General features: G+C 48.3%; 1 protein-coding gene across 4 annotated transcripts in view; it reads right to left on the bottom strand.

The window, feature by feature from the left end:
• Asap2 (ArfGAP with SH3 domain, ankyrin repeat and PH domain 2) overlaps positions 1-24,633 on the bottom strand; it is a 162,168-nt gene that overhangs the window by 115,105 nt on the left and 22,430 nt on the right. The window contains exon 1 of one of the 4 annotated variants that reach the window (XM_087553729.1): positions 24,144-24,555. In XM_087553729.1, coding sequence (XP_087409855.1) covers positions 24,144-24,431 — 288 coding nt within the window. In that variant the 5' untranslated portion in view covers positions 24,432-24,555. 4 annotated transcript variants of the gene reach the window in all.

Genomic DNA, 24,633 nt, shown 5'->3' with positions numbered 1-24,633 from the left:
TTCCTGTTTCCCATCCTCAAGGACCTCTTGGCCCTTTTGCCCCATGGTAGAAGAAGCAGGGACGGCCAGAATATGGAGGGTAAAGAAAGCTAAGGAGAACATCACGGCTGGCTGCTGCCTCTCCATCCCCAAGCTGTCTGCCACAGGAATCATTTTTTCAGAGATGCCTTTGAAAGTGCAGAATGATCATGTACCCTCTCCCATTTCTCCCACACTGGGGCTGGTCTGTTCTTCCCCTATGCCTTCTTCTGGGACCCCTGGAGGGGCCTGCCTAGATCTAAATGGAGCAGACGATGAGTCCTCAGGTGCTCGGGTAGCATCAAAGAAACACTGAAATACAACCAGCACAGAGAATGTAGAGTTTAACTAGACAGCTAGGGGCCCAACTCCAAGGACCACACAGTAACTGACAGTGGCTTGTCCTGGCCTCCCTCCGCAGCTTCCACCCCACGTCTGCCATATCCACGCCCTAATCTTGTTGCTCTGTAATCCATGCAGTGCGGTTATTACTGTAAGAGAAAGACGGACTGAGGAAGGACCGGAGATGCACGGAAACCACCAGGGCATCCTCCCTGCTCCAAGCAACTTGTCCTCGTCATCTTTAGACCCAGACTTCCTGCGAGAGCCACCGGCACTTCCATTCCCACATCTCCATATGGCAATTATTTAATCTCCTGATCACACTCACCATATTCCTAAAACAGGACGGCAACATCTGCTTGAAATGGAATTGCTGGAAAGTGATGAAGCGTCCTGATTAAGAGAAAGACCACCCCACCCCATCCCTGAAAACACAGCAAAGCAGCAAGGCTACCTGACAGTGGCTGGTTAGAGAAGGGAGGTGAGCCTGCCTAGGCCCTTCCTTGTTTTATGATTAGGACCCCCTGGGGAAGGGTATAGGTGGACACTGAGGGGCTATTCCTAGATATAAACCGTGGACTCATATTCTGCCCCATTTAGCTCCAAGGCAATTCCAAGTCCCTCCATGGTCCCCACAAGAAGTTATTGGGTAAAGACAGAATGGAACTTTCCAGCAGCTCAAAACAGAGCCTGCTGCACGGCTGGGCCTCAAATGCTTTCTGGTGATGAGTCGGTATTGCTAAAACACTCAAGAGACCATCCTAGTGCAGAAGGGAGCCACACACTGGTGGCATATTTCCAACCTTGGCCTGGTCACAAGCACAGAGGCCTTAAAAGCCAAAGGAAACAAGATGTGGACAGGGTTTAGGGACCCCCAAGAGGTACAGAAGCTCCTGCTATTAAGATTTATTTCCAAGTAGTGGCGACACACGCCTTTAATTCCAGCACTTGGGAAACAGAGGCAGTCGGATCTTTGTGAGTTTGAGGCCAGCCAGCCTGGTCTACAATGTGAATTCCAGGACAGCCAGTGCTACAAAGAGAAGCCCTGTCTTGAAAATAGAACGGAACAGAACAGAACAAAACAAAACAAATAAATAAAAAATATTTACTTCTTACTTATGTATACAGGTGTCTTGCCTGCACGTATGCACCACATGTATGACCCCCTGTAGAGAACGGAAGGGGGAGTCAGATCCCCTGTAAGTGGAGTTAGACTGTTGTGAGCAGCCAAGTGGGTGCTGGGAATCAAACCCTTGACCTCTGCAAGAGCAATGTCTTAGTCAGGGTTTCTATTCCTGCACAAACACCATGACCAAGAAGCAAGTTGGGGAGGAAAGGCTTTATTCAGCTTACATTTCCACATTGCAGTTCATCACCAAAAGAAGTCAGGACTGGAACTCAAGCAGCTCAGGAAGCAGGAGCTGATGCAGAGGCCATGGAGGGATGTTACTTACTGGCTTGCTTCCCCTGCCTTGCTCAGCTTGCTTTCTTATAGAACCCAAGACCACCAGCCCAGGGATGGCATCATCCACAAGGGGCCCTCCCCCCTTGATCACTAGTTGAGAAAATGCCTTACAGCTGGGTCTCATGGAGGCATTTCCTCAAGGGAGGCTCCTTTCTCTGTGATAACTCTGGCTTGTGTCAAGTTGACACACAAACCCAGCCAATACAAGCAACAAGTGTTTAGAATAGCTGAGCCAACTCTCCAGTCACCTGTTCATTTATTTATTTATTTATTTTTTTATTGAAGCTTTTGGCCAAAAGTCACTAAGCCTTCAGATAGTAGCTCCTGCTCCACCCTACCACCAAGGTCACACAGAGGATGATTGGAGGCCATACTCAGAAGAGAAATGTGGCCAGGGCTAGATGAGTAGGAGCCTACCTACTCACGGGAAGGCAGGTAAGTAGGAGCGGGATGAGCAAAGGTAAGGCTGGGCTGCGTCCCTGTCACTGAGAAAGGAACAGGAAGTGCAGCAGAGGGCAGAGGCAGCTCCTGGCTGCCTGTGCTGCAAGGGTCAGCAGCAGGGAAGTTTACTTTCCTCGCTGGAGGATGCAAGTCCCTCCCCAAGGAAGGACTCTGGCCATTAGTTATCCTGACCTTTTGTTTGGGGTGGGGTGGGGTGGGTGCAGAACCTGGAAATGGAAGGGAAAAGGGAAAGTGATAAGCACTGACTGAGCCTTCTACACAAAATGGCACAGCCGGACTCCCTTGTGCCTACAGGAACATCTGCAGAAACTGAGAAAAAGGGCCCAGGGTCCCTGACAGGCTACAGGACACAAAGCCTGCCCTCCTCCTGCAAATTGCAAGCACCAACCCAAAGCCCAGGCCCCATAGACAGTACCCAGGGACAGGCAAACCCCAGCTCACAGAAGCACAATGAACAATGATCTACCAGCTCCAAAGGCCAAATGCACAGAGGCTATGCACGGTGATGCTGCGTCCGCTTTGATTGGCCTGCAGGAGAGCGGGTGGAGAAACAGCACGGAAGAATGGACGATAGACACAGACATGGTTTAAAGTCATTTCTCAAACCAGTGTGCTGTCTATTGTAAAACTAACGTGCAGAACACACTCTGCCTCAGGCAACATGAGAGAGAGCTTTGATGCCTCCAAGACAGACAACTCGGGCTGGCTGGCTGGCTCGGTGAGTAAAGACACCAACAACCAGTCAGAATTCAACACCCAGGCCCCATAGGGTAGACAAAGAGAAGCAACTCCACAGGTTTTCTCTTCACTTCCAGATACACATTGTGATGTACACATGGGGGGAAATACTAAAATTACATTCAAATAGTTGATGGGATGAGTCGTTTATCCTGGGCCGGGGAGACCCTTCAGTTACAACTACAATGAACAAGGGACCAAAACTAAAGTCAACTATAGCAGAAAACACTTTTTAAACTAAAATGTCGGCTGTATTTCCCTGGCTTGGATAGAAAGAATGCCTATGGGAGTACCACTTGCCTGAAAGCCAGAGCCCCGTCACCGACCCTACTGCACAGGTGAGTGGCAGCAACCCTACAGCAAGTGTCTACATGACACTTGCAATACAAAGGGCTTTGACGTGACAGCTGGGGCAGTGGGTAACACAGGCAGGCGGTGTTACTGAGGCTCAGAGGTGAAAACAACATACAGTGGCTGTCTGGATTCTTCTTTCTCGTCCCAATACTGACATATCCACTCAGCCTGTTCTTACACAGTGTTCTTATACAGTGCCATTTCCTTAGTCTATTCACTGTAAACTACTGTTAAAAAGTCCAGGAATCAAGAAAAAAAAAGTGTTTAATGTAGGGGGTTGGGGGACCTTTGAAAGTGCTTCGGTCACTCTATAACGCTCACTGGGCAGACAAGCTGCCCTTATCGTGGCCTGAGGTTACTCTGAAAGAGACCTTGCTTTCAGAAACCTAAGATTTCCTGGGGCCATCGAATCTTCTAACAGAACTGTGGAAGACAAAGGCACATCTTCCAGGGCAGGCCACCGGGTCTCTTCCCTGATGGGCACATGCTTTGGGAATGTGGCAGGAATAGAGTGTACAGTACTGTACTTAGTACCTAACACTGCTGTGACTGACTCTAAGGAGAGAGATGATGACACAGTGGCATCCTGGGAAAGTGACAAGTTGTTAACAGGCAGGCAGGTTTCCTGAATGAAACCAGGGAGGCTGTGCCAACCCTTCCCAGCACATGGCTTCGATCGAAGCGGGAGATGGATAGAGGGATAAGAAGGCCGGTGTTTTCTCGAACCACTTCTTCTCCCTACAATGGACTGAGGCACCCCTGCTAGAATCCAGATTGCTCATATGTATGGCATCCTGTCCTCCAAGATGCCTCGGTGAGAACACAGAGCCGTTGCCACTCATCGGGAACGACAGCACTGATGCCAACGGCCCACACCACGCTTTCGGCAGTCTCTGAATTACATAAGATAGAGATGAGACGGGTTTGCACAAGTAAACAGAAGCAGATGGGCATAGACATTCTTTGTTAAGAAGAAAAAGAAGAAGAAGAAGAAGAAATGTTCTAAAGTGGTACAAAATTGTTTTCAACTTTATCAGCGAGTGGCACGTAGCATGTCCCTGCAAATCCTTATGACAAATGTACTAGACAAGACATACCTTGAAATCCCTGCTGGACAGAGCTATGGGCCATATGTAACAAGTATTACATATAACTATATATATAGTTATAGATATATATTATAGCAATTATTAACTTCTCTGTTTAATGCTGTCTCTGCTATACTACCTGACCTTAGCATGTACATGCATACAAGACACACACCACACACACACACACACACACACACACACACACACACACACACACTCCACTGTTAACATCTTGGAGATCATCAAGGTGCCAATGTTTTGTCTTCACCATCCTAGGGCCATGCACGAACTTGGTCCTCAATAAACAATGAATTAATTGGGCTGGTGGGATAATTCGTCTTTGCAGGGGGACCCTAGGATGTCTTTACTCCCAAATGTCTATGAAGGGTCAGCATCAACGAATGTGTCATTGGTTAGGATGACTACAGTGGAATGCTGACTGTTCTCCAACTTCATGTCTACACAAGCACCTTCGTTAAGACAGCAGAGCTGTGTAAACTGAAGCAATTCCAACCTATGGACTCTAGTTCCTAAGTCCCCCAACACCTGCTGTGTGCCAAGAGGCATGGAAATAAATCCGATGCCCTCACACCCTTCACATCTATGGCTTATGGGGAGGTTAGAATGCTTAGCAGAGGCCCCTAATGCCTGAGGAAGCATGCCTTAGCATGCAGATCCTTTTCATAAATGTATTATTGTTCTTAATTACATTATGAGTATGCATCTACGTGTGCGTGCATGTGAGACTGCAGGTGTCTTTGGAGGCCAGAGGCATCAGATCGCCCTGGAGCTTAAGTTACAGGCGGTTATAAGCCACCCAGTGTGGGTGTTGGGGATGGAACTCAAGTCCTGTGCAAGAGCAGAACTTGCTCTTAACCGCTGAGCCATCTCTCCAGTGCCAGCATTTAAATTTGAAGAGTTTTTTTTTTAAAAGCAACTATTAGAGATGTTGTGGGTTTTTAAAAATTGTAGACATGTTTTAGAATCTCTCAGGAACTTCTGGGGAATCTCAGGCCTCATTAGTCCTAAGTAAATTACCTTCGTAATCTTAGGCAAGCCTTTGAACAGAAAGTCTGACTTTGTTCTCTAACCGGCAACCAAATCCACTGCCATGTCCTCAGACAAGAGAGCTACCTCTCTAGGTCCACAGTTTCCTTTAAAACGCCAGCAGAGTTTTGATTTCTTTCTTTTATTTTTATCGTTTATGTGTGTGGGTGTTCTGCCTGCATGCATGTACACGTGTATAGTGCCTGCAGGCCAGAGCAGAGGGTCGGAGCCCTGGAAGTGGCATTACAGACAGTTGTGAGAGGTTGTGTGGATGTTAGGAATGGAACCCAAGTCCTCTGGAAGGAAGAGCAAGTGCTTTTAACCGTTGAGTTATCTCCGCAAGCCTCCCCCCAGATATTTTTCAAATAAATCACAGTTCATGAATCATTTAAAATTTTCTCGTAAGGGTGATTTAATCCAGCTCACAGAACACCTGCAACACGGTTTTGCAGAGTTCATCTTTCGCAGACTTGTCTTGGACCATCACCACTTAATCCAGTAGTCCTCGACCTGTGGGTCCCAACCCCAGTGGAGGTTGCACATCAGATATCCTGCACATCAGATATTTATATTACGACTCATAATAGTAGCAAAATTACAGTTACGAAGTAGCAACAAAATGATTTTATGGGAGTCACCCCAACATGAGGGACTGTAATAGGGTCGCCGCATTAGGAAGGTTGAGAACCACTGAAACATTCACTTTCTCTTGGTAGCCCCATCCCTGAGAGACATCCAGTGTCTCATGATCTCCACTCCTGTGATGCACTTCCTAAGAAACCATATACACGGTGTGAGTTCAGCCAGCTACATCAGATAGAGGCCACTGAAAACATGGCATGCTGGATACCATGTTACCAGGGATATGTAAGTTAAATCACAATGAGATTCCACAGCACACCCCTTAAATGACAAACAGGCCGACAATGCCGACCACTGAGGCACAGGTGGAGTGACTGGGACTCTTGTGTGTTACAAGTGAAATGAAACTGATACTGCAGCCTGAGAGAACAGAATGGCAGAGTCTTACAAACACAAATCCACCCAGCACCCAGTCTTGCTCCATGTGTTTACCCAGGTCAACAAGAAAACATCTTCTGGGCACGGCAGTGCACATGTGTGTGCCAGAACTCAAGAGTAAAAGGCAGGACAGCCACAAGTTCAAGTCCAGCTCCTGTCTCAAAAAAGTAGAGAAGAAACATGTTTGCAGATTTGAGCTGGGGTGTTCCAAGCCACTCTTATCCATGACAACTAAAACCCGGAAAAAAACTCAACTGCTCATTACCTAGTAAAACTGATTTTAAAATTATGGCCTGGTTGCAGTGCTCAGCAATAAAGCGGAGTGGTGTGAGAATGCAGGCAACACGAACGGATGACTACAATGTATTAAGTTCACCGAAGGAGCTATATACCATGGTTTCCTTGTATAAAACTCTAAAACAAAACAAAACCAAAAGACAGTGGCCACCAAGCAGGAAAAGGAATTCATTTCCAGCAGAGCAGAGGGGAAGGTCAGAGATAACCACTCGTGTGGCATGCACAGTGTGACGATAGTGTATGCGTGTATGACGTCCACTATAGAGGTGACCACACAACCAGACACTTAAGCAAGTTCAATGAATGCACATTTGAAGCGGACCAATTATATCGTGCATAGAACATATCCCCATTAAGCCTTTCTATTTTAATTCTCAAAACAACTTTGGTTTCTTCGGTACCTCAGGACAAGCTGGGGTGAAGGGTAGGAAGCAACGAACTATTAAAAGTCAAGGCACTTAGCACAGGGCTGAAGATCAGTACACACCAACTGCATGCATTTCTGAACTCTTAGCGTCTTGCTAAGACTTGTTAAATGTTTCCCACATACACTGATCTCTCAGTTCCTTCAGTGGACCTCGCTTTGGTCGGTCGTATGGCTCCAATATCAGGGTCCCTCAACACCTGAGGCCTGGTTTGGCCCCTCTGATGTCTCTTCGCAGGACATCTGTCAGCATCCATACGGCCTGTGACTCAACCCTAAGGGAGCCCTAATCTCCTGTGTAGGGTTCTGCCTGCTGACACCCCAACTCCTTCCCATTAGTTAGTACTTTCAAAATGCATCTGATTTATTACAAAAGGATAATGATGGGCCAGGGAGATGACTCGGTAAGTGAATTCACTCCTCCAAACCCTGAGTAGTAGAAGAAAGGAACTAACTCCACATTGTCCTTTGACTTCCACATAGAGGATCCAGGTTTGACTCCCAGCACACACAAGGCAGGTCACAACCATCTGCAACTCCAGCTCTAGGGGATTTGATGCCCTGTTCTCGCCTCCACAGGCTTCTGCACACATATGGTGCACATAAACTAATTCAAGAACACACAACATATATGTACAAATAAAAAAGAAAAAAGTCAAAATAGCAAATGTCCTTTGTGTGTTGGACTGATGTTAGATGGTAAGAAAGGCAGTGTTTCCACCCCACAAGGTCATGTGCATTACGACAGCTTCGTAACAGACGTGTAAGGCAGTTGCAGCAGGATCCTCACTTCTGAGGTAAAGTGAGGCTCAAGATAAGTGAGTTTGTAGGTCTGGATAGGTGGCTCAGCGGCTACGGGTACGGACTGCTCTTGCAGAAGACCACACCTAGGCTCCCAGCACCCATGCTGGGCAGCTCACAACTACCTGTATACACTGGCCTCCTCGGAGACCTGCACTCTGTGCACATACCCATACCTAGACACACACATGAACGCACGAGTGCACACACGCATACACACACACACACACACACACACACACACACACACTTAAAAAAAATAAACCTTAAAAAATAAGTAAACTTTCCAATTAATAGGTATTGGATGTCAACTCTTGCCATCTGTCTTCTTCCACATGACCCACGGTCTTTTGATGGCACAAGTAGCAGCCTAATATTCCTGAGTCCTCGTTGGTCCGAAGCAGGACTAACCCACAACAAAACCTGGGAACTCAGCATTGCTTGCAGGATGACCCCTGCCGGGCTGCACCCCTGCACGCTGCCTCCAGCATTTTCCCTCTGCTGGAAGTGACAGTGCAAGCCCCGTACCCAGCCAGTCCCGGAGCACTCGCCTGCAGGAACAAACACGTCTCTGCCAGGTGCTGGCAATTTCTGTGACTTTTCCTCTGCCTGCCACCTAGACTGCCCCACCCTGGTAAATCAGAAACGCAATCCAGATGAGGAGTCCACCTGCCATTTCCTCTGAGGGAGTCATCTGTGACCTCTGCAACGCCCTTCCTCGCCAGCAGTGGTTCCCAACCTCCCTACTTTAATACAGTTCCTCATGTGCTGACCCCCAACCATTACATGGTCACCGTTGCTACTTAGTAACTGGGATTTTTGTTACCATTGTGAATTGTAATGTAAATGTCTGTGCTTTCTAATGGTCTCAGTTGACCCCTGATAGGGTCTAGTCCCACAGGCAGGGAACCGCTGCTCTAGAACCAGTTTGGCTGGCTCTCAGGGAGTGCTTACAGCAGACTCGGTCTTATGAATCCCCACAAATTATGTTCCACCTGAACACAAGATTAAACCCTAATGTGTGATTCGAGTTTGTAAGTACGAAACCATCAGACACAGCGCCATCACAGAAATGAAAGTTGCCATATAAGGACAGCAGTGCTGTTCCCTTGGAGATATGAGGGCAGGAGGAGGTGGAAGGAGGGAGGGGCTGCGGACAGGGCTGAGGCCCAGGCCATGGTATGAGATCAACTCCACTCTAAGTTCACTCCATACTTAAAAAGCCTCAGCAGGTGAGGGGGACACTGAAGCTTTGAGGCAGAGAAAGACTGCCTTAGACCACAGAGCAAAGAAAAGCAGGGCAGATCCCCAAACCTAAGGACCAGCCTGAGTCCCCCTGTATGACCTTGGCCAAGGGACAACCTCTTAGCCCTTACAGGGGCGGGAAACATGCAATCTGTCCACAAGAATACAAAACAGATTCACCTGAAAACCTAAAATTCTAGGCATTCGAGACGCAACAGACAGGTGGAATTGTACTCTTTAGCATACAACATGTCCCTTGGGTTCAGGGCCATGGAGAAGTCTCCATGACGGTAGTACATAAAGGCCATCCCTACTGTCACTCAACACTGCATTTAGTCAGCAAGTCCACACTGAGACAGTTCACCAAGGATCTGACAGGAGGCATGAGTGGAAGCGATGAGCAGAGCGAGAAGGAGGAAGTAGAAGGGACTCCTGAACCAGAGAGGCTTGCACCCTGAAAGTTACCACCCAGCGGCCCTGGAGGACGCACAGAAATGGACACACAGGCAGGAAGGCTGAGGCCCAAAAGGCCAGCGTTCAGTAGGCGGCTAACCAGCAACGTCAGGGTAGATGCCCGTCACGCCTGCCTGCCTTCCATGTCCTCCTAGCTTTGCCCATACTTCAAAAGTGAAGTTTCACAGACATTAATTACCCAGATGAAGTGATAGCAAAATACCAAAGGTTTTTGGGGTGGGGGTGTGGGGATTGAGGGCGGAGGGTGGGGGCCCGGCACACACTAGAATTTTAGAGGTCAGAGGTAACTTTGGGGAGTTGATTCTCCTCCTCCACCTTTTGGAGACAGGGTCTCTCTTACCACTTTGGCCATGCCAGCATCATGTATACTCCAGACCAGCTGGACCGTGAACTCCAGAGGAATTGTCCACTCTTGTGTGCACCTCCCATCTCACAATAGGGATGCTAAGGTGAAGACGCAGGCTCCTGCAGCCAGCTTTTTAGGTGGAGTCTGGGCATCTGAACTCAATTTATCAGACTTACCCAGCGAATCCTTCTACCCATTGACCTTTTCCAAACCTCACCAATGGATTTGTTTTTGTATTTGTTTTTAAATAAAAGTAGCTAGAAATCCAAGAGAAGTGGATATAGTCTTCTGCTTTCTTTCTTTCTTTCCTCTTTCAGATGTGTTTATTTTACTCACATGGGTACTTTGCCTGCATGCCTACCTGTATACTCTATGTGCGTCTGGCATCCATACAAGTCAGAAGGCTTCAATACTATCTCAATACTCAGGATGGAGGATTCTCACTGGGAAGGCTATTGGTTTGGTCTCACTGTCTGTGTGTGCACAAACAGCCCACTCTGGTGTTTACCTTCTTCACCCACTGCTACCTCTCACTGGTGCCAACTGGATATCCTCCCATCAGCCAGGGTGCGACTCCGGGGCAGCTGAGCTCACAGGCCTTTTCTGTCTGGTTCATGGACGCATTCCAGATGGCAGAGGTTGCTAAACGTCTGACCTCTGGATAAGTGGAGCATAATTACGACTAAGAGCTTGGAGGACATACATTATGGAGAGGTTATCAGAGTGGGGCGAGGGCAGAAGAGAGGATGAGGGCCAGAGAGAGATGGTTTCCTGGTTCCACCAAGCTAAGTTCCAGATTTGAAATCTAAGAGAACTGTTAGCATGTACAGAGGAGCTAAAAGGAAAGCAGCTACACGCACTGAGGACCTACCCTGGGCCTGGGCTGGCCTAGGTGTTGCCCAAGCCACTGTCATTTCACCGATGAGCTGTAGCATCCTCAAACTCAGGATGAGGAAATCTGGGGACCGGAGGAACTTCTAAGTCCTGACACACAAGCTGATGTGTTGAGCATCCGTGTTCCTTCTGTTAGAACACTGACTATTCTGACAGAAGCTGCCAGCACATCCACAAAACATTCAAATCAAAAGGCTATCAGCTGTGGCAGGAAACAGCTTATGAGGCGATGGGGTCTCAAAGCCAATATCCTACTAGGCAGGCAAATTGCTAAACTGAATCCACCCCGTGCAAACGAGGATTGCACACCATCTGAGTCTCCCAAAGCATCTGGTGGCTTGAAATCCGTCCAAGATGGCGGTCATTCTGGTGAAAGGCAAGTCGGCCCCCTTAATTGAGGTGCAGGGAGTTCATGCTGCCACCCCAGCACCAGATCTGTACAGCCTGTGCCTCAGAAATCTGGAGCTGACAGACCCAGGGTGAGCAGCCTTGTGTGGAAACCACCATCTCATGAGGAACAAGGCCAGGCTGAGCTAAAGACTTCCCACAGTTCCTTTTCTTCTGGAGACCTTACATGCAACGGGATGGCTAAAACAGCACGTATGTTCACAGCTCTATGTGGTATACCTATCTGGAGCTGGAGATACGGTCCAGTAAAAGGCTCTCCACGCGAGTATAAGGACTTGATTTCCATGCCCCTGCTGATGTTAAAGTGCGGTCATGGTGACGCACATCTGTAAGCTGAGTGCTGGGGAGGCAGAGACAAGCAGATATCCAGGGCTTGTCAGACAGCCAGTCCGCTGCAAAGAGGTAAGAGAGAGGCTGCGTCTCAAAAGAACGATAACGTGGAGAGTGACTGTATTGACATTGCACACCATCCTCCGGTCCTAGCGGGCAGAAAGCCCTAGGCTCTAGACCTGGCACCTCCTTAGAAACAATAGCAGCGGGTTGGGGATTTAGCTCAGCGGTAGAGCGCTTGCCTAGCGAGCACAAGGCCCTGGGTTCGGTCCCCAGCTCCGGGGAAAAAAAAAAGAAAAAGAAAAAAGAAAAAAAAAAGAAACAATAGCAGCAAACGAGATGATTTTCTAAAAGTCTAGTATGGGGACTGAAGTCAGTTAAGAGCACCTGTTGCTCCTGCAGAAGACCTTGATTTGGCTCCCAGTTCCGCATGGCAGCCTACAATCATCCATACTCCCAGCTCAGGGGACCCAGCATTCTCTCCTGGGCTCCAAAGGCACCAGACAGGCATGTGGTGCGCATACATACGTGCAGGCAAAACACTCATTATACATATAATAAAAATAATAAATCTTCTCTTAAAAGGTCTGACTTTTTTTGAACAGATTTTTAATAATTCTACCTTGGGGTTGGGGGAGGAGTGGGGTAAATGTAAAGAACTGCGCCCGAATCAATCCGATTTACTAGAGACAAAAGCCCCAAACCAGGTCCCTCTTGTCTTTTGGCCAGACTCCTCCCTCATCTCAGGCCACACCCGTCTCTCTCCTTTTGATGCTCACACCTCCCCTGGGCTTAGATCTCCTATTTTGTTGGTTACACCATCAAGCACGGGGGTCTGTTTTCCTGCACCTGGCTCCCAAACGTCACCTCAGCCAACCATTCCCTGTGGCAGAGTTCCACCTCAGGCACCATTCGGGGGGCCAGCGTCTGAGGCACAGGAAGCAAACACTCTGTCTCACAGGGTTCCACCAGCGCCATTCCAGTGGAGAGACATGGACAGACGACCACATGGTAGATATGGTGGGAGCACATAATGGCGGGTGGGAGGGACAAAGGCAGACACGGCCAGCCCGCCAGGAGGGCTCTCTGTGGGCTCTATTCACTGGTGTAACAGCAGCACCCAGAAAGCATTTGGTGACTCAAGGGATGAATGAAAGTGACATTTAAGTAAGACACATTGGGGAATGAAAAAAAAAAAAAAAGACTTGGAAAGTAAGTTTAGGTTGCAGAGGGAGTCATCACTTGGACAAACAACCAGAAATAAATACATGACTAATGGGTTTAGGGTTTGTTTGCAGAGCTCCACACCCAGCACAGCAAATAGCCTGAGGGAGCGCAGATAAGGCTGTAGCTATGCAGGCTGGCCATGTTTCAGGGAGCCCAAATTCACCCCACGTGTCTGTCTCCAGAGCCCAGCAACGACAGTTCCACACCATCGCCCCACCCATCTGGAAAAGCACAGTATTCAACAACTCGAGGACCAGTCCTCCTCAGACCAGAAGCCCAGGAAAAACTCAGACCCCAGTGTACTGAGCTCCTGCTAGAAACACCATTATTAACACCCTCCACAGACCCTTACCCTCCATGGAAGCCTACCGGGTACTGTATACGTGCGCTACATGGATCCCACTCCCCCTCAATCCAATACAGTAAGTAGTCAAGAGACTTGTCCTATTGGGCCACAGACAGAAGCTCACATCTGTCTGACCTAAGGCTGCATGAGCCATGAACTATTCCTATCCTAGTATGGGTCCAATAAGGCACTGGCAAAATGTACCATAAAGCATTCTGTAAAACGAGAACTGCACGCAAGCATGCAATTTATACGACGCCTCCCAGAAGGGCCTAGGGGAAAGGTTTTCCTCTAGAACACTATGTAGACCAAGATGGCCTCAAACTCACAGAGATCCACCTGCCTCTGCCTCCAAGAGCTAGAACTAAAGGATTAAAGACGTGTGCCACCATGCATAGCCTAATGTCACATATTTTTAGACTATTAACCCACTGCCTACTCCGCCTTTTAATACATCTGGGTGGTAACTGGCAGTCACAGGCACTGTTGAACTGTGCTTTAACTGCAGTGACAACCCAAGTGAGCCATTCTGTCCCCAGACATAGCAAACACCAAGACCGGTGGCTCTTATAGAAGGGCTTCATGTGAACATTCTGGACTCCATTTGATATGTAATGTGTTAGGCACTTGTGAGTACTGACTGTTACAAATGTCACTGCATGCTACATGTGTGTGCTTGTGTGTGTGTGTGTGTGTGTGTGTGTGTGTATGTGCAAGGTGTGTGCATGTGCATGTGTTTCCTTCTCCAATTATCTGTCTTCTATGCATCAGGAAAGTCTAGAATTTCATTTGTGGATTTTACAGAACCCACTGTCCCCGTGTAGGTTAGCATTCACCTTGCAAGGGCAAGCCTTTTAACTAGATCCCTGTCTTCACAGGCCATTATGGGCCTCGGTACGTAAAATTTCAACGTATTACAGTTTTTATAACAAGGCATTTATTATAAAAGTAATTTTCCACCAATTCACCAAAGAAAAGTTTATACACAGTTGCTTCATAAAAACATACTTTCCTGATTCTCACTGAAGAGGGGTAGGGAAAGGCAAAATTCCCCCAATAAGCTCTCCAAATCACTTGCTATTTCAACTTCTCTCTCAACCCTAGACTGTGAGCACTAGGAGACACAGATTCAGGCTCCTGGGTGACTGGGGTCATAATCCAGATTGCCTCATGAATAAACAAACACACAAGGAAGGGAAGGAGTGAGGAGTGCATGCCCCGATGACCTACTTATAATCTGGCTAAGATACCAAAACGAGCTCCGGTTCAGCCCCACTCCCCACATCTCCTGCAAAGACATATTTACATCTTTGGTCTTCTACCAACCTAGAGCTGGGAAGTATTTTAATTAAATTCATCTGCGTCATGACATAAGCAAGCAGCTACTTTTCAAATAAAATACGACTTTCAGCAGCTACTTCTCTGATTGAGTCACACTTTCCAACTGTGTTCCTACGCCAACAGTGACTATCATCTGTGCCTTACCCCCAAACTCCAAGGTTCACTAAAGGCAAAGCGTCCCCATTGGTGGAAACCAAGGAAAGACTCCTGTTAAATCATAGCCGCCCTCAGGAGTCCAGAGTGCTAATCATGACGTAATGGGACCAACCCAGAGACGCATTCTCTTGGCAATATTACAGCCATCATGGAGGGCGGCCCCTGTTAAAACAGGCACACAAGCCACGTATGCCTCCTTTTCTTCCCTGGTTCCTAAACTACAATTATTCAATCATATTAATTGTACAAATTAGTGGGTTTCAGCGGAAACATTTCTATACATGCATACAATCGTGTTTCGAGGCCTGTTTTATTTTTAGAACAAAATTATGTTCTTCGCTGTTTGTTATGAGTCTGTCGCATTCGGGCAGGAGCTAATAAGCGCAATGGCCTCACACCAATTCAACAGCTTCTAGGAGCATTCACCCAACCAAAGTCTACCTTCTTAGCATCATGCTGCCCAACGGTTGCCGCAGAAGCAACAGAAAAGGTGATTAGAATGGCTATGAACCAAAGATTCTCTCCTGGGCCTCGCCTGGCATTCAGAGGAGCCACGGGTGTTGAGTTTGGGTCTAACAGTGAACCATCTGGTCACCAGCTCTCCTCCCTCACAGCTTCTGGGCGGACTCAGAGAACCACACTGCCCCAACCCCACACAGGTGCTTCACCATCCAAGTGGATACCCTGCTGCAGGATTCTGGTTCTAGTCACCGTCTTTAGCGCCCAGTTCCCCAGTGTGCAAACCTAGAAGCAGACTGTCACAGGTTCCTGTAAACCCCAGTTCACGAGTCTACAAACCGTGACCAAACACTACCGTGTCAGCGCTGGGTGCAGCACAGGGAGGGCAGCTGACAGTCAGAAGGCTCTGAGCCTGTGCCTCCTGGGGCTCGGGCCAGATCTCCATCTGGGAACCACCAATTATGCTCCCAGGAGAGCACAGTCCAAACACTCCCCACCCACCCTGCTGTCTGGCCAGGACGAAAGTGTCATTCCAGCACAGAGCCCAGGCCTTCAGCCTCACTTCTGCAACAGGAATATATTCTCGCCAGATGCCTTTGAAGGACACACAGACCTTCAGCTCTGTGTCTCTGAGAAAATTCAAGCTAAAAGAGGCACCTGGCCCAGGAGTACAGCGCTACCCAACAGCAGAAGCCTATTTGAAATTCACAAACATCCGTCCGGTGACAAAAGTCCTGTACCTCCACCTGTTTTCCGCCCGTAGGATCGTCCTCTGCGGTCTACATCAAAATGTCATTCCTCTCTGTCATCTCCTCCCTCGCCTGGATCCTGCAGTGACTAACCTATGTAGATGCGTCCTACTGAGTGTGGGCTGAGTTGAAAATACACATGTCCACAGTAGGATGTCTACAGTATTTTTATGTACAAACATTAATTTAAATCCATTAATTTTGCTTTCAGAAGGCTCTCTAACTCTGTACAAGCGGTTCAGAATAACCCACTGCCTGGCACACAACTGGATAACCACCCCTCAGAAAGCTATAGACTCGAAGCAACCACAAACACAAATGGTCAACGCGGTCCGGCAAAGTTCTGCAGAATCACTCTCTGATCGGGAGGCAGTCCCTTCTGGAACATGACTGAATTAAGGCTGTTGTCCTAAAACATAAATAAGTGAGCTCATAGTAGTTCGCTCCGGAATGCAATTTTGCACTTTTTTTCTGATAAATTTAGATAGATAAGTCTACAGGGAGTAACTACGAAAACCTTGTCTGAGTCACGCCAGGAGACCATCTGGTCTGTTTTTTTATCCTGACTTCAATTCCTTTCCACAACCTTTCCAGTGGCAGCAGGGCCACAGCAAAGAACACAGCTCAGCAACAGGAGACCTCTGTGTGTGTGTGTGTGTGTGTGTGTGTGTGTGTGTGTGTGTGTCCACCACTCTGCTAATGTAAGGACATTAGTGCCACTCACATGAGTCAAAATGGTTGGTGCTTGAATGGTACAGAATCACTGTAGAGGAGATGGGGTTCTCTAGTCTTCCAAGGAGCAGGGCCTCGGTTTCTTCATTTGTACACACACACACACCCCTGTCACCTCACTTAAAATACACTGAAGAGGCAAAACAGCAACAAGTCATAATTCAACCGCTCAGATCCCGAGAGCAAGTATTCCCGCGGCACAGCCGATGTCAATAACTCTGAAGGCGCCATAGAGCTGAAGAATCCCCAAGTACCAGCACCACACCGGACTCAGTGCTTACCCTACAGAGAAGGCTTTCACGGGGAAGCAGAGTCGGTAGCTTCTAGAAACACAGCTCACCACACTAACAAGCTAAAAAGGGAAAACCATATGGTCAGCTCAGCTGGTGCAAAAGTAGCATCTGACAAAATGAAACACCCATTCATGACAAAAATCTCAGCCCTCCAGCAAGGGAAAGGAAGGGGCTGAAGCACAAGCACAGGGACCCTGCAGCTACCGCAGGGGAGCAGGGAAAGACCACAGAACCAAAGCAGCGGTGACGCTCCCCTCCCCCATACCGGGTCCTACAGAAATTCAGGGGCAGCGGGAGGGAAAGAGAAAGAAGGAAGGAATCAAACGTGGTGTCTAAGAAAGACATCGATCGTGTACGTGGAAAACACCCAGCAGTCTACAAATCGCTATGGAAACCACCAAACCGACAAGAGGGCTCTAAAAGGCTCTGAAAGGACACGTCTATAGCGTAATTATGGTAGTGATTCCCAAAGAGCGCTCTCAAATCGAAAACTGGTGAATTTTAACGCATATAAATTATACCACAAAATAAAGGGTTGTGAGGAAGGAAACAAATGTCTTACGACCCCATAGCCAACAGGCTGCAGCTCCCGTGTCTTCCCCAGGCAACGCTGCTTGAACTTACTCCTGCAATGCAGCAGGAGGCAGTGGTGTTACCCCCCACCCCCAACCCAGGCCAGCGTCCTGACTGGGGACCTGTGAGTCAGAAGAGGTCTGGGGAAGGCATTTGAAATAATACAAGAGATGTAAGCTTCCCAGAGGCCACACAAGCCTGCTGGGGCTCCACGCCGGCCACATAAAGTGAGTGGCTGTAGTGCACTCCAGCTGGGAGTCACCAGTGACTCTCAAGTCTCTAATCTCAATACACGGATGTAGGCTGAGGCAGGGTGACTGTCTCAAGAGTGAGGCCCAGTGTAAAGAGCAGAAACACATGGATAGGCACTAGTAAAATCACAGAAACGCAGTGCCAGAAGTCAAACGGACACACTGAGGGACTTCCCTAAGTCTAGCTCTGCGATGTCATGATAAGGAACCTGAGGTGGCTTTAGCAGAGAAAATGGCTTGCCCAACATAGCATGCAAATTTCTGCCAGAGATCAGACGGAGGCTGCTGAGATGGAATTCGAATTTGCAATTTATTCACACGGCTAATGGATCCATATGATCCCAGCTGAGTTGTGTGGCTCCTTCTGCGGAAGGAGGAAGCCTGCATCCGGGGCACAGGCCTGTCTGAAGAACTGCACACGTGGAACCACAGGCTAGACCCTTACCTTCAACATCATTACCATTACTCCTGCTTTGGAGTGGGCGCAGCATACTGGGAGAGAACGCATGGAGCGTCTTTAAATGGCTACTCTGCCAATCGAAGGCAGCGGCTGGAGTGGGCTCCTGAGGACTGACTCATCATCGAACCTAGCTACAGCCAAGACCACCGGAGGCTTCCTAGAGTCTAGAAACAAGCAGAATTGGCTTTGTCTGGCCAAAAGTATCAAGTGTGTTTTCACTTAAAATTTTACATAAATGGGAAATGTCCTAGTCTAGCCTGTTCAAACTTCTCATTTTCACCAACTGTTTGAAAAGCAAAAGTCCCGGGGCAGCATTAACTATCAAAACATGCTAAAGACAGACTTTCCGCTTTCTTAACAACTTTAAATTGTCCACCCACTCAAACCAGAAAGGGGTTTTTCCTGGACTCCGTCCCTTCCTCGGCCCCCACAGTCTGAGGTCAGTCTGTTCCTCCTGTCCACATTGTCCCTCCCTTCCTCCCCTCTGACCAGACACCTACCCATCTCTCACCCCAGCCCCATCTGCATCCACAGTGGCTCAGAGGGATCTTGCTGACATTCAGGTTTGTCTCAAAAGCCCTCTCAGAAGAGGACACAGCCTGAGCTATCTCAGTTTAACACAGTGTTAATGGAGAAGTAGACCAGTAGCAGTCAGCACATAATTAGAAGCATATAAACCCGTTCCCTGGCAAAGACAAAGAGACTAAAGAAAACAATAATTTGGGGCTGGAGAGATGGCTCAGTGATTACTGCTTGCTCTTGCAGAGGACCCTGGTTTGATTCTCAGCCATCCAAGCTCCTGACACCCTCTTCTGACCTCTGCGGGCTCCAAGTGCGAATGTATTACACATACATACATGAAAGCAAAACACTCATGCCTTTCTTAATTTTAAGAATCCAAATAATAATAATAATAATAATAATAATAATAATAGTAATAATAATAGTAATAATAATAGTAATAATAATAAACAACTGTGGCCAGGTATAGTGATGCATGTCTGTGAGCCCAGTTGGGAGGGGGGTGTGAGAATTTGAAACTGACCTAGGTTATAGAGACCCTGTGAAGAAGAGGAGGAGGAGGAGTAAGAAGAGGAAGAAGAAGAAAAATACACTGTGTATCTCCCAGAGAGAGGTATACACAACCATGTATTAGCTTTTAATATTTTAAATTAATTCCACCAATCTTTAAATTCCCCTTGGCTTTCTGATGAAGTCCTCCTACTTAATAAACACTGAATTAAGAATGTTTATACCATTTTAGTTTTATTAATCTTCTTAATACAAAAGGAAGATATCAAAACACACTCTCCAAAATACATTTGGTATTGGGCACATTTCAGGTTACAAAGATAAAATAACAATAATAACGATACAAAGATGAGACTATGGGAGTGAGAGGGTGGCTCAGTGGGTACAGGTACATGCTCACACACACGTGCACACACACACACAGACAGACAGACACACACGCACGCACACACAAGTAGATGAAATGCAATCATAATAAAGATGGAGCTGTGTCAGGAGTCTGGGAGAATCATCATTTTAATCCATCTCTTTGAAGGTCTCCGCAGACCTACTGTCACCAAGTGTCCTGAAAACATGGCCTTTGCCTCATGGTGCTTAATACCTATAAACTTCAGCTTATACGAATTTGGAGAGATGCTCAGTTGGTAAAGTGCTCACCACTAAAGCACAGGACCTGAGTTTGCATCCCCAGCCTCCACATGAAACGCCGGGTTTGGTGGCAAATGCTGGGAAGACAGAGATGGCCGAGTCCCTGGAGCTTGCCAGTTGGCTAGTCTCACCAGAATCAGTGAGAGACTCTGTCCCAAAAAATAAGACAATGTTATTATTTCATATATATAATTTAAAAATATATAATTATACATAATTTATAATAGATAATAATCATATATATAGATGCAATCAAAGAAGACACCTATGAGCCTCAGCCTCCACACGTGTGCACAGCAAACATACACACATGCATACACCACACATTCAAATACACATGAACATGCGCACGTGCGCGCACGTGCCAGAGCCCAGAGCCCTCAAACATGTCTCCAGACCTTGCCATGAATCCCTCTGAACCACAGCCGCTCAGGCTCTGAAGCACCTCTCTTGTCCCACCACCTTCGCCATTTGCAGGGAGACCTTGACAGTTTGCCTTTCAACAACTTTCTGCATCTTGAGGCACTTGTGGGTTCAAAGCGCCTCACAAAAATGGCTGACGGCTTCCTCAGCATCATCCTCACAGCCTATCTGGCTACACTGCCACTCAGCAGGACCAATATCTCAGCGTCCAGCTACTTCTCAACCTATGTCTCCAGCACATCATGGCCTCCGCTGTGCCTGAGACTGCCCCAGCTTTTTCTCCCTCTCACTTCACTGCCTGTTCCCTGCCTCAGTGTAAGCCTGCCAAGGGCCTCTGGCTATACAAAAGGGAATCGCTTTGGCATGACTTACACACCCAGCCTTGGAGACTGGGAGCAACACTCTTGCTTGTGAAAGAAGAGCAAGGCCATGGGCAAAAATAGTAGCATCCAAAGACAAGGCTGGCATTCTGTGCTCCGGGCTCAATGCTGCCATCCTGCAAGGCCTCCTGGCCTCTTCTCATATGTGAGGCTCTGAGAGCAACTGTGTCTCCAGGGTCACAGCCCCTCCCTGCTCCGTGATATAATCCTCGTATCAGGAAGACAGGGCATCTGGGTGGTTCAAAAGGTCATCCCACCCAGCCAGGTTCAAACTCCAGGCACCAACTCTGATTTGATTCAGCAGACCATAAGTCACTCTTGACACACTCAGATCCCTACCCACAGCCTGAAGGGAAAACTGCAACGGGAGTGTCAGGTGAAGGCAGGACCTGCGCTCCTTGTCTGGGGCTTGGGGGAGGCCGGGAGAGCTGTCTTGCAGGCTCCTGTCTGCACCACTTATCACTGGCAGTCAACATGCCTGCTCTGAATTCCTCTGAACACTTCCCCAAACAGGATATGTTCAATCAGTGAGTCATGAAAAGCGGGGTATTTCTAAAAATGCAATGGAAGGAAGGTGTGGGAGCGAATTTCTAAAGAGAATGAACAAAAAGACAATATGGAAAGCTAATCAGAAATTTGCAGGGCCGGAAGTGGCTGCTGGCTGGGCCTTTGCAAAGAGCCCCACAGCCGCTGGCTGATCAGCCCGTGTGCTAGACTACCCCAGATGTGTCTAACTCAACAATACAGGCATCTGGTGCCAGGCAGACCCACCTTCCTGCTCCTCAACTCTACCTGCCCAAGGGCCTGGAATGAGAGTTCCAGTTCCTAGATTCACACCATGGGCAGAGCCTGCTTTGGGGACTTTGGTCAGGATCTACGTGTCTCCTCCAGCCCCACAGGTTGGCTTCCCAAGTGTCCCAACAGCTTCCCGCTCCTCATGTAACTTTGAGATACTCTGACCATACAGGTAGGGCTCATGGGGCAAGTGCTCTCACAGCAATCCTGTCTCAGGGCAGCCGAGCTACGAATATCTCCAGTCTTACAGTTTCAAAGTTCAAACCCAGAGAGATGAAAAGGTGGGACGGACAACAGGGTCGGGACAAAGTGGGAATCCAAGACTGAGCTGGCCTGGAACTAGTTCTTCAACATCCCGTGGGGATCTGATTCATCATTTCTTCTCTAAATGTGGTCGAGATGACAACACGCACAGACTGTATTTAACACTCACTGAGTACCTTCACCGAGCTGGGCATGCAGGAAGTGCAACTTAAGTCTCCCTTAAACAAGTAAATGAGGCATTTGCCTGGGGCCACATCAGTGTCACCCGGTGAAGCCATCGATTTAAGCTCAGGTCCAGCAGGCTTCAGGGCACATAGATAGGCAGATGTCTGATTATCGTCCAGGCTAAGGCAGAACAACACAAGCTCTCTAGGAAACAGGCCAACTGTACCCCTTCTCTGGATTTTCTTTTAAAACATAGTAATCCCAACCCACCATACTCATAAGTATCACTAAAGAGTGAAATCTGAAGAATTTATAAAAAGCCCCTTCTTTGGGGGTGGGGGGGGGCAGCAGTCTCAAACACTAAACAGCCACTGGGCCTACAAAGAAACAAGGATCGTTTAGTAAAAAGCCTCTTGTCCGTGTAACCTGTACCTCAGGAGAGCAGGGTGAGAGCGCAGGTGGTGCCCCAGCTCATCAAGGCTCCACAGACTCTTCAAAGCCCTAGCATGACATGGGCCTCCATTATAGCTGCCGATCCCTATCAGAAGCTACCGCCAGAGTTAACCTCCCAGTCCTCCCGAACAATGACTGGATGAATCAGACCCTTTCAAAGCCTTATCTCTCAATCTCCTAACACAGAGCAGCCATGGTCCCACTGAGTAAAAGAAACCCTGAGCACACACTGGCGGCATTTTCCCCCCGCAATTGGAGCTCTGCTCACCCTGGATCTGGAATAAACTGAAGCTGGGAGTGTTTTACCTGGAATTTCTTCCTCCCCACTCCTCCCACACCACGCCGGGTGAAGCTGGCTCATTCAAACAGCCTCTTGCCTTTTGAGGGAGATTATATTCAACAAATTCAGCTTTTTTTTTTTTCCTGGACCTTTCTTTGTGGACCAGGCTGGCCTCGAACTCACGAAGCTCCGACTGCCTCTTCCTCGGGAGCGCTGGGTTTAAAGACACGTGTCGCCACGCCCAGCTCCAAGTACAACTTCTAAACTGCAGGCCTTTTTCATAGAACCAGTAACTCCCCAACTCCCACCCCGTGCCACCTAAGCTGGAGTTGATCGTTAGTTTTATGTATTTACAAATATTTCCTTGTCTCTTGTTGGTTTCTAGTCACGCATCCCTCCCGTCAGCTCCTGGGATGCTGGAATTACAAGGGTGAGCCACCACACCAAATCCCAAATACTTCTTAAGCATGTGGGATGCCCCGGCCACAATTCAGAATGCTGAGGACATGATCGCAGGTCCTTGTCCCCACAGAGTTTATGATTTAATAAGGTAAAGGGAGATAGAAAAAAAATTCTGGCTAAAGCCAGAGACTTCTTTCTGGTGAAAAGGCTGAAGGCATATCTCAGATGACCGTGAGAAAAGAAAGCAGATGGGTTTTAGGAGAGATGGGGCCTGACTCGGGTTCTAACTGAAAAGGTCAAGTCCTGAACTTCAGTGGAGACAGGGGCTGTTGTAGTCTGGCTGATGATGGTGGGGCTGTGAGCTGGGCTGCAGGAAGTGAAAGGGGGACCAGGTCAAGGAAAATCAAAGCAGAAGGGTAATTTACAGATGACGAGATGCAACAGGAGGCCAGAGGTGCTGGCTACAGATGTCACTTCCAGAAAGGACAGCAGCAGCCAGGGCTGAGGGGAGGAAGAACCCCTTACCTACTGCAGGAAAGGACCTGACCCTCAAAGGCAGCAAGGGAAAGTTCCAAGGAAGGCGCATCTCCACCGAGAAGAGGAGGCAGGGATGTTCCAAACAACAGCATGAGTGTGGAGACAGAGTGTGGATGCCAGAGACACCTAAACACCAGGCAGGCTGGTGGAGAAGCCGGGATCAAGGCAGAGAGGCCTGGCTGGACAGTGAGACTGACAGCTCTGACCTGGAGCTGGAGAGAAGGCGGGAGCTGCAATCATAGTGACAGGTGCTCCCTGGCATCTTGCTAAGAAAACCACATCATGACCAAGCCCTGCCCCCACCACACCAGATACATGTTGAAAAATGGCCTGACATTAAGTCCTACAGCAGACCCCTCTTGGCCAAGGTCAGAGAAGGCAGAGCCAGAAACCCCACTGAGACGCTGAAGGAAACTGTCACCTGTGGCCTGCAAGAGAAGCAATCCTTGGTTGGCAGGGGATTCTCAGCAGCAGACAGAAGTGAGCAACACTGCCTTCCCTTCCTTTCCATTCTGCTGGTGGGAAGAGGAAATTCCTCCTGCACATTCCGGCACAGGAAGAAAAAGAAAGGAAGTGGTTCAAGGAAAGTCACTGACCCAGAACCACAAACCAGCCATCTCCACACCGGGAGGGAGGCATGGGGGTGGAGAGACTGTGCTGCCAGGAAGCAAGCTGGCCCAATATGCATCATGGTGTAAGCAAAGGGCATCCTTCTTGCCACAGGCCCCGCCCCACACTTTCGGTGAGAGAGTGAACACTGCACCTGGCTTTGCTGCCATGTGGACACGGCTGCTGTCCTCAATGTCCTTGCCAGAACCCTCCTGATTAGAAAGGCAGGCCATCTTCCTGACAGCCTTCCCTCCCTTACTGATGTATGCAGGTAGCTCAGAAGATGTAAACACTATATTTAG

This window comes from Rattus norvegicus, chromosome 6, assembly GCF_021556685.1.
Source record: "Rattus norvegicus strain SHRSP/BbbUtx chromosome 6, alternate assembly SHRSP_T2T, whole genome shotgun sequence".
Classification (NCBI taxonomy): domain Eukaryota; kingdom Metazoa; phylum Chordata; class Mammalia; order Rodentia; family Muridae; genus Rattus; species Rattus norvegicus.
The sequence above is the reverse complement of the archived record's forward strand: the minus strand, read 5'-3'. Positions and strand labels throughout refer to the sequence as shown.